Genomic DNA, 17,110 nt, shown 5'->3' with positions numbered 1-17,110 from the left:
CAGGCTGCATGTAGGCAAACTTCCAGCAAGAAGAAAAGGCAGATGTTGACAGACAGAATTGAAAGAGTTTGACTAGGCATGGTGCTAGCATGGAGGCACAATTTCGGAGAACAATAGGAGGGACTCCATCAGGTCCATAAGCCTTCCGAGGGTTTAGGCCAGCAAGGGCATGGAAAACATAATTGCGAAGAATTTTAATAGGTAGCATGAAGTAATCAGAGGATGGAGGAGAGGGAGGAACAAGCCCTGAATTGTCCAAGGTAGTGTTTTTAGCTAAGGTTTGAGCAAAGAGTTCAGCTTTAGAGATAGATGTGATAGCAATGGTGCCATCTGGTTGAAATAAAGGAGGGAAAAAAGAAGCAAAGTTATTGGAGATGTTTTTGGCTAGATGCCAGAAGTCATAAGGGGAGTTAGATATTGAAAGATTTGGACACTTTCTATTAATGAATGAGTTTTTGGCTAGTTGTAGAACAGACTTACCATGGTTCCAGGCAAAAAATATAAAGCCCATGAGATTCTGATGATGGAAGGCTCAAGAACCTTTTGTGGGCCACCTCTCTATCATATATAGCATGAGAACAGGTTGTGTTAAACCAAGGTTTGGAAGGTTTAGGTCAAGAAAAGAGTGAGGAATGTACGCCTTCATGCCAGACACTACCACCTCTGTTATGCAATCAGCACACAGAGATGGGTCTCTGACACAGAAGCAGTAGTCATTCCAAGAAAAATCAGCAAAATACCTTCTCTGGTTCCCCCAACTAGCAGAGGTAAAATGCCAGAGGCACTTCTGCTTATGGAATGCTGAGGAGAGATTGGAGCGATGGGACAAGCTACAAATATGAGATTGTGATGGGAGGAGCCCAACAGAGAAGAGGGTGACAGCATAAGCAGAAGGATTAGAGGTTATGAAAAGGTCAAGAATGTTGGGTGTATCTCCAAGACAGTTACAATGAGTAGAGTGTTGCACCAATTGATCTAGGTTGTGGAGGATGGCAAAGTTAAAGGCTAGTTCACCAGGAAGGGAGAGGAAAGCCAAAGTTGGTGGTGAACATTGAAGTCTCCGAGAATGGAGATCTCTGCAAAAGGGAAGAGACTCAAAATGTGCTCCACTTTGGAAGTAGTCAAAGAATTTCTTATAGTCAGAGGAGTTAGGTGAGAGGTATACAGCACAGATAAATTTAGTTCGAGAGTGACTCTTGTCATAGCCAGATGGTGGAAAACTTGGAAGATTCAATAGTGTGGGCACAAGAGCAGGTTAAGTTGTTGTACACATAAATGCAACATCCAGCTTTGGAGTGAAAATGAGGATAGAGAAAGTATGAGAGAATAGAAATGGGGTTAATGTCAGTTGCCTCAGACACCTGTGTTTCAGTGAGGAAAAGAAAATGAGGTTTAGTAGAGGAGAGATGGTGTTTTACAGATTGAAAATTAGATCTAAGACTGCGAATGATGCAGAAGTTAATGAAGAAAAAATTGAGGGGGATGTCAAGACACTTAGGGTCAATACCAGAAGAGCAGCCCGACCTGGGGACGTTTGTGGTCCCCTCCCCAGATGGGGACTCCAAGGCTGGTGTAGGAGTTGTCATGATAATATTGAATTTTGAGTGAAGGGTGTGTGTGTAATTAGGTGCTTGTAGTTTTGTGTGAAGGAAGGGAGTTGTCTTTAAAGGGCAGGCTGTGACTTCCACCTTGTATAGGGAGACACAAAGAGAACTGTTCAGTGAGACCATAGCTGGATTTAATGATAAGTTCACAGCACTCCCTGATCCAGTGCTTTAGACTTCACTGGGAGTAATCATTTCAGCAGATGCCTACTACCTCCTCCTTGTAATATTCTCTTCTGTTTCTCACTTGGCATACCTCTGAATAACCTCAAAGTGTCCCTCAGCAGTCTTTGCCAGCAGTTCACCCACAAATGTCTGGCCCTGAGGAGGAGAGAGAAGAGGCTCAGGAAAGAAAATACAGTACAGATGCAATTTCTCTCAACTCCTGACCTTTCTTATGGAAGGATAACAGATGAGGTATAATTTTACTTCCTTCATCTATCTATTTATCTATATACCAGGCCACCAATCCCAGACAAAAGCACCACTCACTCACATACACATCACTCACACTCTTAGGCCCATCAGTCTCTGGTGGGAAGGAACAGTCTTGTGGACCACCCTACAACACCCTAGCAGCCATACTTATAAAACTCTGCTATGGTTACATCCTAGCTAGGAAGGGAACTTGAATTATGGGACTTGAGTGCTAAGTGTCTGTCCTAGCAGGGGACTCTGTTGAGTTACTGTCTTAAGGTGCAACACCACTACCGGCTGACATAAGCAGACATGTAGTGCTTTCTGATGAATCTTGCATGAAACGGCTGATAATGAGTAAAAATTATATGTATAATAAAACAAATATATTCATTTAATGGTTCTCAACAATAATCTGACTAGTTTAAGCTTAATTATTGAAGGTATTTATTTACCACTGTTGTTGTCATTTTGTCAAAACAACAATCAGGTGGTGCCAACTTTGACTGCACACCAAGGTGGTGCATGCATCACTGTGTTACTGATGACCCTGCTGGTGGTCTGCTGTGAGGGCTCCAAGTCATCCACACTGCTGTGCTGCATCTTGCCTGTTGTGAAGTACCACAGAGTGATGGACACTTGCATCTCAGGGGAGAGACCCTTATTTCTTGAAATTGGTCTCTTCAGTATTTCCCACACAAAATCAATCACAATGATCCCAGTACAGACCAGCCGATATGTCTTCAGCTCAGTCATCCAACTCATTCAGAACTTCCTTCTTGTCATGAAAAGTCTGTCGCTGCTGCTGGCAGTGTCAGTGGAGTTAATCTAGCACAGCCTTGTTTGCTGATAGGATGCAATCTTAAAGGCAGGTTCACACTGGCTGTGATGCTACACTAGCTATACGATGCATATGATGCAATCTTAAAGGCAGGTTCACACTGGCTGTGATGCTACACTAGCTATACGATGCATATGATGCAAAGCTGTGTAGCTTCCAGTCATTACTGCTTGTTGCTCCCCTAGGAAGAAAAGGTGCAAACTGTTTGCTATGGAACAACTTATGGAAGAACTACAGAAATACCCGTGGTTGTATGTTGGTCTTGCTGGATTTATTTCATGCACTCAATTTCTTTTTCTTTGCCACAGCTAGAAGCAGTAGTTCCTCCTCAAGAGACCACAGAGCAATGTCTCCCATGATGCTGCAGATGCACTGAGCTACTGAGTGATGTGACAATTGATGCAAGCACTGTCTGACAGCACAGCATCATTTACGGTGTGAATACTCACGTGGCAAGCATCGCATCGCCAGCGTAAGGCTATAGGATTGCACAGCCAGTGTAGCATTGCAGCCTAGGTGAACCCGTCTTTTATGATGCATCTTGAGGACTTTAGATGGTATCTTTCAGAATTTAAGTGGCAAGTCCCACCATTTTGAGGATGTAAAACGATGATTTAATGTTTAAGCAGTAATTTAGTGATAATGCATATGGTCCCAGGAGGTTTGGCTTAACAAAATGTAAACTTACAAGACTGTGGTCTGCTTTTGGTAAGGTTTTTTTGAAACTGTTAACTGACAAACATGATTTATTTTTACTTACGGTAGCTATGATGCCTATTTAAGTGTGTACAAATTGTAGGATGATAGATAAAAAAATAAGAGGAAGAAAAGTTAATATATAAATTTCTATATCTATACAATTTTTAACTCATAACTCCTTAAAACTAAATCAACTCATTATTATCTAAAAATTATCAGTGACAAAAGTAATTACTGCTAAATCAATTTTATGCACATTCTACACAAAGATGTTTTTATAGTAGGGAAAAGAAATATATTAGTGTGTGACTTTCAACGTAACTTAGAAAATGTGTACTTATGCATATGAAAAATATATCTTAATGAAATAAATAAAAATCTTTACATACAATCTGTGAGCAATGCAGACATACACAACGAAAAAAGTAAATAGCACATAAAACTAATGATGAAGTATCACTTTAAAGAAGAAAGGCTTACATTTGAGAAAAGTGTGATTTATTGCATCATCAGTCAACCCCTGCAACACACTCCATATCTGTGTGAATTGGGGTGTTCCTCTGCTTCCCCCTGCAGGGTGTGTTCATGGCTGCATCTCTGGCCTTCAGGTACTCCTCCAGTGTAGTGACAAACTCAGTACCAAGATAGTCTGAGTGTGTGTCCATGGCTGCATCTCTGGCCTTCAGGTACTCCTCCAGTGTAATGATAAACTCAGCTCCAAGAGTGTCTGTAAAGCCACTTGACAAACAGCCTACATTGTAATTGCAGATGCCCGTCACAATTGGGAAGTTCACTGTCCTGTCTGAAGTATTCCAATGCTTGGAACAATTCTCCACACTCTTGAATGCAGGTGTTCATTTCAGGTCATGCCTTTGAGGCATCTCATCATCTTTTCATCTGACGTCACATGATGCATCAAATGATACATCACAATTCATCACATCACCACTGTCAGGTTTGAAAACAGCTGATCTACTTTTTTCTATTACATTTTTTTTTTACTCACAGCAAGGCCTGTAATGCACTAAGCATACTGAAGGTATGTGGTGGTGGTAGCTGGCTAAGTCACAGAAGTATGTATTTCCTTGGTCATGGCATTCTGTCATAGTCTTCACAGAAGATAGTAACACAATTTCTCTCATAAATTTTATGAGTGGTGTGGGTGGTCTGACACCAGCGTGGCAGTACACACATGCCCTGTCCTCACCTTAGGCCAACTGAGTACTGACTCATTATCAAGTAACTACTGCCCCACTCCCTCCCCTCCCACCACTTAGGGATAACATACACACATCTGAAGAAAGTCTTCAAAAATCATGCACACACAAAAAAAACAGATACAGTATATGAAAAATAGCAAAACATAAGGAGCACCACAAGGTGTAATCTAAAGCCTGAGTGTAAACAAGTCACACCCCAGACACACGGCTCAAACTTTGGCATTGTTGCCAAAGCGCTGGATGATTTTTCAGTGTGCACAGCCCAATTTTGCTTTTTTGCATACATTTTCATTAAAAAATGTGGATTACAGTCCCTTAATTAACTTGGTAATTTCTGTCCATCTCCTCACCTTGAAAGCCTCACCACCAAACATTAAGCCAGAATTTTTGTAAACAAACTGAATGAATGTATCATGATAACATAAATAATACTGCTTTATTACTCCATACATATATGCAAAAAGTAAACTTGATTTGATAATTCCTGTCTACCCCACCTTTAAAGTCTTGTCATCCAAGTACTGGGCCAGAGTCCTTGTCAATAAACTGAACACCTCTTGATAACAGAATGAATATTGTTTTATTACTCTATCCAAAAAAATTTAACTTGATTTCTGTCCATTTCCTCACCTTCAATGCCTTGCCATCAAACTACAACCCAGAATCTTTGTCAACAAACTGAACACCTCATGATAACAATAATAGAAATGATAGTTTTATTACTCAAAAAAAAAAAAAAATAAATAAATAAATAAATAAATAAATAAATAAATAAATAAATATAAAAAAATCCTGTCTCCTCACCTTGAAAGACTTGTCATCCAGCACCAAGCCAGAGTCCTTGTCAACAACCTGAACACATCATGTTAACAAAGATTACTCTTTATATGCAACATTTAAGGCAATCATGCCTGTCTGTCTCCTCACCTTGAAGGCCTGGCCATCCAGCACCAAGCCAGAGTCCTCGTCAACAAATTGAACAGTGATGGCGATGGGCTGTCCGGCCTGCACTATGCTGGGCTGCTGCAGGACCATTGCTGCACTCATCTGTGTTGAGCTGAGGGAAGGCCAAAAGAAGAAATCACTTATGCACTGAGGGGAGACCAAAAGATGAGCAGCTATTAGATCACTTATGTGACTCCAATAGCAACTGTATCTTGGTAAATACTGAGTTCCTTTTCTCTCCTTTTTGGCATGTCAGACTTGAGGTTTTCAGTCTAGGCCTAATCCCTAGAGACTTCCAATAATGTACCCTGATTAAGTTAAATTTAAGAGATAGGAAGGAACTGGTTCTTAAATAGAGTGGTAGATGAACGGAATGGACTCAGTAATGAGGCTGTTAATTCTGATTCTTTTGTGAGCTTTAAAATAAGATTACACAGGTTTAAGAATGAGGATGATAGATGGAAATAGGTAGGCATGTTTTGTACAGGGACTGCCATGTATAGGCCTGATGGCTTCTTACAGCTTCACTTATTTTCTTATTCTTCTGTTCTTACACCAGACACTTATCCTTTGGATGGTCCTTTTGACCTCTCTTTAGGGGCTGGCACTCTCATTGGGCTTTTTTTTGCACTTTTTGTTGCCCTTGACCAGTCCCCCTCTTACATAAAAAAGACTTGTACCTACCTGAAGGTCTCCACTAGGGTGGCAGTGAGGGCTGGAGCATAGCTGGGGTAGGTGATGGTGAAAGAGAGGTTGTACCCTTCCCCAGGCTTGCTGACAGACAGGTCGGTAAAGGTGGCAGTGCTGTTCCTGTAGGGAACTGTGGTGGTGCCAATGAGGATGGCACCTGGCGGACCTCCTGACAAACTAGCCGTGACCTGCCAGGGATCACTCTTGTGGCCCAGGTCACTGATGGGTGCACCCTGAGGAGGGGAAAAAAGAGAGAGAGAGAGAGAGAGAGAGAGAGAGAGAGAGAGAGAGAGAGAGAGAGAGAGAGAGAGAGAGAGAGAGAGAGAGAGAGAGGAGAGAGAGAGAGAGAGAGAGAGAGAGAGAGAGAGAGAGAGAGAGAGAGAGAGAATAATTATTGGTGGATCTTTGAGTCCTTTCATGAGAAACAAAAAGGCCTGAAGGTTTATTACACACACACACACACACACACACACACACACACACACACACATACAAAGACACACACAAGGACTGAATGAATACAGAGATGGGATAAGGAGTGTAGCCCAGCCCCTGTATACCACAAGTAGACAAACAAAGGTGATGGTGGCAAGAAATGTACATAAACTGATGGATGAATAAAGATGGAGACAGAACCAGAGATGTGTAGCTCAGGTCCTGTATACTACAACTACAGACACACCTCTTTATCCAGTACAGTGACAGACGGCTGCATTTCAAACACTGTGTACTGCACCACACTGCTGGGCACACCACTCAGCACCAATATACTGGATGGCTCGGCATACTCTGTCACTGCCAGGCTCTCCTTGATCTTCTCTGCCGCCTCCTTCTCCTGCTGCTTGTAGAATGGTTCGACATCTGGAATGACAACAGTGCCTTCCTCCTCTGTGGCTTTTGGAGGGGCTTCCTTGGGTGGTGGCTCGATGGGGTCACTCACCTGAGGAAGAGAGGTGGGGACTGGAGGAACACACTACCTCTGTTAATGATTCAGCTGTTGACAAAGTGCAGGAGGACATGATTCAAGGCAGTAAAGGGGCAGAGAACAGTGTCATTTTACCGAGAGGAGTTACAGGAGGGAGAGGTGATTCAAGTTAGACAAGGGGCAAAAAACAGTGTCTGCCTTAAGAGAAGGCACTGGAGGAAGAGATAACATAAGATCACAAAGGAACAGAGAGCAGAGATTCACTTTACCGAGAGAGAGGCACAGTTGCTGCACGATCCGTCCTGGAATCTATTGATGGCCTTTTCCAGACTCTGCACCAGCTTCTCATAGGGAATCACCTCCCCGCCAGTTGCTCCCTTCTCCCACTCACCATTCAGGCTTGTAGTTGGAGCGCTGGCCACCTCAGCCTAAACAAATTTAAGCTGTATTCTTAAACATTTTGTTCTCTTTAGTAATTATTTTCATATATAATGAATAGTAAGAATCTCATAGGCAATTTTGCCACAGTCCTTGTTAAACTACCACTATCTATCTATCTATATACCAGGCTGGCAATCTCACACAGGGTGGCCCAGAAAAAGCATCACACACTCCTGCACACATCACTCACACTCTTAGCTCCATTAGCACCTAGTGGAAAGGGACAGTCTTGTGGACTGCTACATCCCAGGAGCTTAGGCACAGCACAGCTGTCCACATACTTCCACAGCAAGGCATCACAGCATAAACTGGTTTAATTCTGCCCTTTCATGGTGAGATCATTCCCTATCACAAGAGTAATAGAAATGACCTTGAAAATCCAGACAAATTCCATTAGATCTACAATTAGTTGAAACTCCCAAACCTTTAAGAACAAGTCTTGCATGTTGAGCTACTAGCAAGGGAGACCAGGCAGCCCAGACAGCCAAACCAAACACAGCCACACCCAACATAGCCACAAACAACATGGTCACACACAACACACAGACCCAACAAAGCCAGACTCAACACAGCCACACCAAACACAGCTGCACCCACCACAGTCGGACTCAACATAGACCAGACCCACCAACACACATCCTCACCATCACTTCAGCCAGCACCATACCCACCTCCAGCCTTCCCTGCTGTCTCCTGGAGTCCTCCCGCATAACACTGATGACCCTGATGTTGTCTGGGGATACCTCGAACAGGTTGGCCAGATTCAACACAAGGTTCTGCTCATAAAACTCATCTTCCTTCACCATGAGGCCACTGGTGAGGGTGATCACGGGTGTGGTTTTGATGTCAAGGATGTGGCCTCCGCGCAGCACCACATGGACCAGCTTGGCACTACGCTGGAAGTAATTGGTCCCTACTACCTGCAGGGGAGGGTCTGGGTGAGCTGGAGAGATGGCAACAGGGACAGGCATGCCACAACAGTGTTTCCCTTGCTTAAAATTATCAAGGAGAGCTATGACAAAACTGACAAGGAGAGACATGACAAGACTGATAGGAAGGCATGACAAAACTGACAGGAAGAGGCATGACAAAACTGACAGGGAGAGACATGACAAGACTGACAGGAAGGCATGACAAAACTGACAGGAAGGCAAGACAAAACTGACAGGGAGAGACATGACAAAACTGACTGGAAGAGGCAAGGCTGAGTTGTTCTGTTACCCTAAACTAGCAGGGAGAGACAAGGCAGAGCAGTTGTTCCTTTGCCCCAAACTGACAGGGAGAGGCAGGGCAAAGTACAGAGTTCCAGTGCCTCAAACAATACAACACAACACACTGCCATTCCTTACATTCCCTACACAACACAACACACAGTCATTCTTTACATTCCCAACACAACACAACCATCCCTTACATTCCAAACACAACACAGCACACAATCATCCCTTACATTGTCCAGTGTGGGAAGGAAAGCCTGAGGTTGGGTGGGGTCCTCAGGCAACAGCTGGTAGCCAGCTGCAGAGATGTTGAGGTTGACTGGGGGAACAAAGACACTATCCACATAGATGTCATAACGCTGAGGCTTTGGGAAGAAGATGCGTAGGACAACAGCCTCGGAGGATGGACTGTGTGGCAGGTGCAGACGCAGCACCTGAGGATGTGATGTGAGTGGAGGATCAGTGTGGTGAGGTTAGGTTAAAGATGCAGCACCTGAAGCAGTAAGTGATTAGATTAGGTTAGATTAGGCTGGGTTAGTATTGGGTGAGGTTGTGCTGGGTCAGTGTGGCTTAAGTGAGGTTAGGCTGGGTTGAATGATGTTAGGTTATGTGTCAAAAAGATTAGTGTGAATTGCCTGCTGTTTATCTCCAATTACTATTATTATTATACTGCTGAAAATTACTACAACTACTACTACCACTGCTGCAATCACTGTCTACTACTACTACTACTACTACCATTCCAACCACTGCAACTACTACAAGCACCACAGCAGTACCTGAGGGGGCGTGCTGGTCATGGCCATCTCATATGTCATCCCGGTCGCCACAACTGAGAAGAAGGTTGAGATTCGCTCCTGACACGTGTAGCCAGCACACCAGCCTCTGTCCATTGGTCCATTGAGGAGGTCCACGTACCCACTGGGGCCTGGAGAGGAGGAGGAGGAGGAGGAGGAGGCGGCATTAATGACACTTACAAAAAATCCCAAGTGGAATTGACAATCTGGTAAATAGATTTAAAGGGACAAGATAAAAGTCTGGCACATCGACAGATTTATGGGGACAAGAGGAGAAGGTGACTTGTATTGCTCACCAGGGTTGGCAATGAGGGCGATGGGGGAGAGGCGCCGCACCTCTGTGTCTGTGTCCATGCTCTCAATGATCATGAGGCGGTGACGCAGCGAGAAGCACTTCCATGCCTGCCATGATGGAACCACAGCACAGGAAGCATCACGGACAATGCCTGTGGGATGAGACAAAAGGAGAGTATGGGGAGTGATAAGGGATCTCAAACAACAATAAGTCTTTAGTTTCTTAAGTGCCTGGTTTGGGTGCAGTGTGTGTGCAAGTGTCTGTTGTAGAGCTGTGTGGATATCACACACACACACACACACACACACACACACACACACACACACACACACACACACACACACACACACAGGAAAAGTACAAGGAGACCTACATAGAACTATAAAAAGGGGGAAGATATGATAAAGAAAAGTAATAAGGAAAAGGATTTGTGGGTGATTATCCAGGACACACTGTCACCAGAGAAGCACATAAGTGGGAATTTTGGCCACGCATACAGGATTTTTAGTAACATTAGAGTGGCTTTTACCTACATGGACATGAATATGACAAAAAAAATAATTACAACCATGATTATGCCCTGAGTTAGAGTACGCTGCAGCAACTGAGGAAACTGGAAAGAATACAGAGGACAGCAGCAAAGATGGTGCCAGAATTGAAGGAAAAGACTTATGAGGAGTGACTGTAAGAATGAGATTAATAACACTGGAAGAGAGAAGAGAAAGGGGAGACTTAATAACAGTGTGCAAATCAATAAACAGTATGGAAAAGGTAGACCGACAAGTTTTGGAGATACATGTAAATAAGGGAACAAGATGTAAAAGAGGACATACAAAAAGATTAAGAAGAGTAAATGTCTCAGTGACATCAAGAAATATAGTTTCCTATACCAAAGCACTGATCTCTGGAATAGTTTAAGCTGTAATAGTTTTACAGCTGCTAGTGTAAGCAAATTTAAAGAGAAACTGGATAACTGCAGCTATGGAGACAGGTCAAATGACATCAGGACCATAGGGGCTCAAGCATCACCTCCCCAAATATGGAGTTACATACATCAAAAGAATTAGCAACTCTTCCTCTGTCCAGCTATAACATTTGCAACACTGTTTTTCAGCTTCCATATGGTTGAAGGTCCTGAAGTAGCAAATGGAGTCACTACAACTTATTGATATGGGATTCAAGTGTTGTGTGGGGTGGTTGAACTAAGGGGTGCATTCATTCAGGACCAGCCAGGCTCAAGCCCAGCGAACGGGAGCCAGCCAGTGGGAGTGTGTGATGCAGTGCATAACCATCTCTTGCTCAATCAGTGTTTTTCTCCAGAAGAAACACGTCACCCGCAGTCAATCACTGCACTGCTTACTACCCCTCCTCACGCTTCCTCACCCAGTCCTGCCCAAACCTCCTTCATACCCAATCTTTTCCTCTGACTAACCAGTGCCACCTGTTAATCCTTTGTCTCACTATTATTACTAACTCATGACTTCCTCTAACATAACATTCATTCACCCTTCAATTTGTTGCTTTCTTTTAAGTAACTAATGTACTGCAGTACCAATACTAGTATTTACTATTTTTTCAATACTCTGAGTCTATTATACTTTTTATTCATGTAGTTTATTGTATAATTATTATTATTATTATTATTATTATTACTGTTATTATTATCATTACTATTGTCATACTATTTTATTTTTTCTTGTGATATCAGGAAGATGTTAATAATTTCATTATTTACTTCAGGTAAAACATTTTATTAAGGTTCAAATTCCAGGTCATGCAAAAATATATACACAAACTTAAAAGAGGGGAGTTATATTTTACATGCCAGTGTGCATATGCAACTTATGATTTTTTTAAATTTTAGGTCAAAAAATTTTGAAGACCAGGGTTTTTATCTGAAACTTAGTTGAAATTGATATCTTTCTTAGAAGTGGTGTTATTGTTGATAAACTTTAGATACAGTTTTCTCAATTTAAAAAAAAATGGCACTTGAGTCTCTATGGTCCTGATGCCCTCAAATGAGCTTTAGCTCAGATCCTGTACAATACAACTAGGTAAATATGCACACACACACACACACACACACACACACACACACACACACACACACACACACACACACTGTACCTTTATTCGGAAACTTGTCAGCTGCCTCAATCTGGGATCCGTCAGGATTCTGTCTGATTGGAAGAGGAATGCGGTAATCTCCAATGCCCCTCCGAGGATCTCCGTCCCACTCCCAGTCAGCCTGAGAGATTACTGTGGCATCCTTTTCACCTGCAGAGAGAGAGAGAGAGAGAGAGAGAGAGAGAGAGAGAGAGAGAGAGAGAGAGAGAGAGAGAGAGAGAGAGAGAGAGAGAGAGAGAGAGAGAGAGAGAGAGAGAGAGAGAGAGAGAGAGAGAATGTGATGTGAGGGAGAGGTGGATGTATAAGGAAAAATGGATAAAAAAAGAGATGTTATTCCAGTAACAAAGGGATTCTAGATACTTAAGAGGATATAAGAAATAGCTGAGATAGAGATCAGCTTCACTACATAGAAATACAGATACTTGGAATGTACTGGAGATGATAGATACATAGAGTGTCCATTGGCTAAACTAGAATGATATACATAAAGAGCAGTGTAGCTCAGATCCTGTATACCAAAACTATATTAACACACACACTTGTAAATCCACACTAACCCAGCAGAGATCCATCAACATCCGTCACCACCACCTTCTTTAGTCCATCACAGTCCATATCCACACAGTCTGACGGATCAATGCTGCTCAAGTTGGGCCTAGGAATGTACATGTAGTTCTCCTGTGGTGTGTTGAGGAACAAGAGACCCTTGACAAACGCGGGGTGGTTGGCGTCCTCTGACTGAGGGTTCACCATGAGAGCAGTGCCTCGCCCGCAGTCGGTGTCATGGAAGTTGTGGAACGTGAGACCCTCAAAGTGTGTGGAGCCGTAGAGTGCCGGGTAAGTTCCAGCGTTACTGAAGGTCATGAGAGGTGCCACTGTGGGGGAATGCAAGTGTCAAGTGTTTAGGGATCAGATGTAGTCAGCTGTGCTGTGCGTGAGCTCCTGGGGTGTATTAGGGTGGACCATATAACTATCACTTTGTAATGGCACATTTTATTTGAGTAAGCTTCGGTAATTTTATCAAGCCCAAAGTTTAATCTATTTTCTGAGGTGTCTTGATGCTCCTCTCTAGAAGCCATTCTGGTTCTATGCAAGTGAAAATAACAGGAACAGGAGGAGAGGAAGAGTCCATGACACCTTTTCTTATGCCAGAGCATGGATATCATAGACACTACATATGAATACATAACAAAAGTTCTCACAACAAACACCCAACTTATTAGGGCTGGGCGGGAGATGATTACTGGATCCGAATCTGTAAAATCCTGAGAAGCGATACAAATCTGATTACTGCGTCAGGATTCTAGAATCTGGTGTAGAATCCAGTCCTCAGGTGAGGTCTCTTAATTCGTGAGTAAAAATAGTTATGGAGAACAACGTAAGAGTAAACTGATTTGTTCATTATGAATAAAGTCTGTATGATGTTATTAATTGCTTTTGAAGCATATAAACAATGAGGTCTGAGGGACTAGTTATGAAATTTACTTGTGCACACTAGCGACATGTTGAAGCTTATAGTGTTGCTAAAGTCATCATCTCTTTCGTTGGAACTAATTCGCCAATTTCATGTAACATCATACCATGGCATACATATAGGACATGACGTGGGCAGAGCTCTCAGTCAAGGCTGAGGACTGATGGGGGGGAACCTATGGGTATATGCATACCTAATATGATTATGTATAGTTACTTCTAACACTGTTTTACAGCAACTTTTTACCTGCATAATAATAGCCAAAATTTATTTCAGTAACTATCCAGCTTTTATGTAGGTCTCCCCAAAGCCGTGCATCTCGAGTTGAGTACTCTACTTTTGTTTTAAGGGACTTTCTGTAAATACCCTGAATTTAATAAAAAAACAGTGGTTCTGCATGATGGCAGCCAAGCATGGCAGAAATGTGCCCATTTGGGATTATGTGGAGCTATCAATTCCAGAACAAGCAATATGTTTGGTCACTACAGTACCAAAGCCAGTAACTGCCACAACACAACCAAAGAAAAAATCACTGGTGTAAATTTGATTTGAAAATACATAATCTGGCACATTCATCACCTCAGCCATCCACAAGCCCTTCTATTGAGCTGAGAAAATACTTTGAGGAGCCTCATTTATGCAGGGACAGCAATCCACTGGCGTGGTGGAAGCAACATGAAACCCTCTTCCCCAAGTTAAGTGAAGTGGCCAAAAAATTTTTATTCATTCCTGCCTCATCTGTTCCCTCAGAAAGACTCTTTTCCAAGGCAGGGGAGCTTATCTCCCAAAGGCAGAGCAGCCTTAAGGAAGGGAATATAAATATGATTCTCTTCCTTAATAAGAACATGTGAAGAGCCACTTCCTATCAGTGCCAAGTGATATCCTTCTAGATGCCTTTTTGTTCTATAGTATTGCATGCATTTTGTTTTCATGGAAACTTTTATGTGGTCATACTACTAGTCATACTGTAGTACTAATTAAATTATTTTCTGTGATATGGATTTCTTTTTTTTTTTTCCATTTTTTTACGGAACTGATGTGATAATACATTCTGTGATGGACATGATTTTATTGTATATATTTTCTTATTTTCCACTACTTGTTAACATCAAATACATGAAATGTTAAGTTGAATGTTATGTGTATGCAAAATCATGTATGGATGTAATCATATGCTTATCTAGTATCCATTGTAATTGTAAGGAAATATTAAGGAAATTAATGTAATGAAATCCAATGCAATATTAAGGAAATTATTGACTGTGATAAGGAGAGAAGTATTTTAATTTATGGAAATACACTGTGATGTCTGGAACAATATGATTTTTTTTTCTCATTTCCAAACTTTAGTAGAGGAGGACTCTTTTGTTACTACTTTCTTACTGTTATTCTTAGAATAGCAAAAACAATTGTGATGCCAAAAATAATGTTAATGTATCAAGACAACATTTGGAAATAATGTACCCTATTTGTCAATAAATGGAAAATCTATCATAAATGTGTATGAATAACTATAACATCCTTGTATCATTTAAAGTAAATTAATGAAAGTAATAGCAATCTGAATGGTTACTTATAGTGTGCGCCCTTCACCTTGCTGAAGTGTGTCTCACTCAACTATAACTGCACGTGTATTTTCATGATTGCATATTTATATCATGGAATTCTTCATATAATAATATATATATATATATATATATATATATATATATATATATATATATATATATATATATATATATATATATATATATATATATATATATATATATATATATATATATACACACACACACACACACACACACACACACACACACACATATATATATATATATATATATATATATATATATATATATATATATATATATATATATATATATATATATATATATATATATATATATATATATATATATATATATATATATATACACACACACACACACACACACACACATATATATATATATATATATATATATATATATATATATATATATATATATATATATATATATATATATATATATATATATATATATATATATATATATATATATATATATATATATATATATCCTTGGTAAGCATCATGGGAAACACAGACTGCATCTCGGCAAATTCTAGCCAAAGGGCGAGAGTCGTGATGTTTGTGACAGGTGGAGGGGAATCCTGGATTCTCTCCATGGTTGGATTCCCTTGCAAACACCAACGAATCTCATGCCTGGCAGACAATAGGAAGAATCTCGGGCGCCCGGGGCTTGTTAAGAACTTAATAGTACATAGGATTCATGGAGGGTTCGAATCTCACGAATCCAACAGGGCAAGTAATCAGATTTGCGATTACCTGTTTTATAGAATCCTGCCCAGCCCTACAACTTACTATTAGATCCAGAGGTGAATGATGCAAAGAGGATGCCAGTGTTTCCTCCACCGACGCCTCCGCCAAAAAATTTATCTCCATAGAACTTCATTATCCGGGACTTGGATGCCTGGTATTCACAAGTGTGTGATGGGGAGACACCCACAAATAGGGAGTGACTGGCATTGGCTGTCTTGGGGTGGAACTTGTGACTCAGTGAATCTGGCTCATAGATGATCTGCATTGCTCCCAGGGGACTGTCCACAGAGACAACCTGGGAGAGAGAAAGCCTTCCTCAGTCACACCTAGTGCAAGCATGTCTTCCTTCAATGCATCTATAAATTTTCTCTTAGGTCTTGGGGTCTTAAGGACAATATATTACAGCATTCTTGGAATTTATAGTGTCTCTCCTCCTCCTCTTACTCCAGCTTACATTAGTGATGAGGGAGCTGGCATAGTGCTGGACATAGAAGCCTGTGTCTGAGATTCTCCAGGTGTAGAAGTTGTTGAGTCTGCAGCAGTCTGTCAGTGGCCCCATGGCTCCCTTCTTCCATAGCTGCACAGTATACAAGGGTTAGGACAACACTGCTAATGCTACTGACTCTCTCTCTCTCTCTCTCTCTCTCTCTCTCTCTCTCACTACATCTGCACACAGCAACAAAAAGGTGGCAGGAACAAGGTACAGTAGCACTAGTAGCACCAAAACTTCTCTATCTATCACACTGTCTCATTCTCTCTCTCTCTCTCTCTCTCTCTCTCTCTCTCTCTCTCTCTCTCTCTCTCTCTCTATGCCTGCACACAACAATGCAAAGTTTGCAGCAGTGTATGGCAGCACTAAAAATACTATAAATTATTCTTGCACCTCTCAGTCTCCGTCTCTCACCATGACTCCATAAATTGCATTGTGCACTTCATTCCCCATCCACCGAGTTGTGTCCTCGCACGGCTCTCCAAGGGTCTTGTAGCCAGCCTGTTCTGCACCTGTACAACACCATGAAAGACAAGAGTCAGCACCACAAGGACTAAAAAAGACAAACACACCACAACAAA

General features: G+C 41.6%; 1 protein-coding gene across 7 annotated transcripts in view; it reads right to left on the bottom strand.

Moving 5' to 3' along the window:
• Positions 1-17,110, bottom strand: part of LOC135091517 (fibrocystin-L-like) — a 136,284-nt gene that overhangs the window by 17,265 nt on the left and 101,909 nt on the right. For 6 of the 7 annotated variants that reach the window (XM_063989237.1, XM_063989235.1, XM_063989238.1 and 3 more), the window contains 14 exons: positions 16,944-17,041; positions 16,494-16,616; positions 16,082-16,334; positions 12,776-13,093; positions 12,219-12,368; positions 10,093-10,242; positions 9,779-9,927; positions 9,233-9,433; positions 8,454-8,702; positions 7,611-7,769; positions 7,099-7,356; positions 6,411-6,649; positions 5,709-5,838; positions 1,861-1,925 (listed from right to left, as the gene is read on the bottom strand). In XM_063989237.1, coding sequence (XP_063845307.1) covers positions 1,861-1,925; positions 5,709-5,838; positions 6,411-6,649; positions 7,099-7,356; positions 7,611-7,769; positions 8,454-8,702; positions 9,233-9,433; positions 9,779-9,927; positions 10,093-10,242; positions 12,219-12,368; positions 12,776-13,093; positions 16,082-16,334; positions 16,494-16,616; positions 16,944-17,041 — 2,542 coding nt within the window. Of the gene's footprint in view, positions 1-1,860; positions 1,926-5,708; positions 5,839-6,410; positions 6,650-7,098; positions 7,377-7,610; positions 7,770-8,453; positions 8,703-9,232; positions 9,434-9,778; positions 9,928-10,092; positions 10,243-12,218; positions 12,369-12,775; positions 13,094-16,081; positions 16,335-16,493; positions 16,617-16,943; positions 17,042-17,110 lie in introns of those variants that run through there. The other variant, XM_063989241.1, reaches the window with a different exon arrangement.

The sequence above is a fragment of the Scylla paramamosain genome, chromosome 37 (assembly GCF_035594125.1).
Source record: "Scylla paramamosain isolate STU-SP2022 chromosome 37, ASM3559412v1, whole genome shotgun sequence".
NCBI lineage: Eukaryota > Metazoa > Arthropoda > Malacostraca > Decapoda > Portunidae > Scylla > Scylla paramamosain.
Note: the sequence above shows the minus strand (reverse complement) of the source record. Positions and strands in the feature narration are given on the sequence as shown.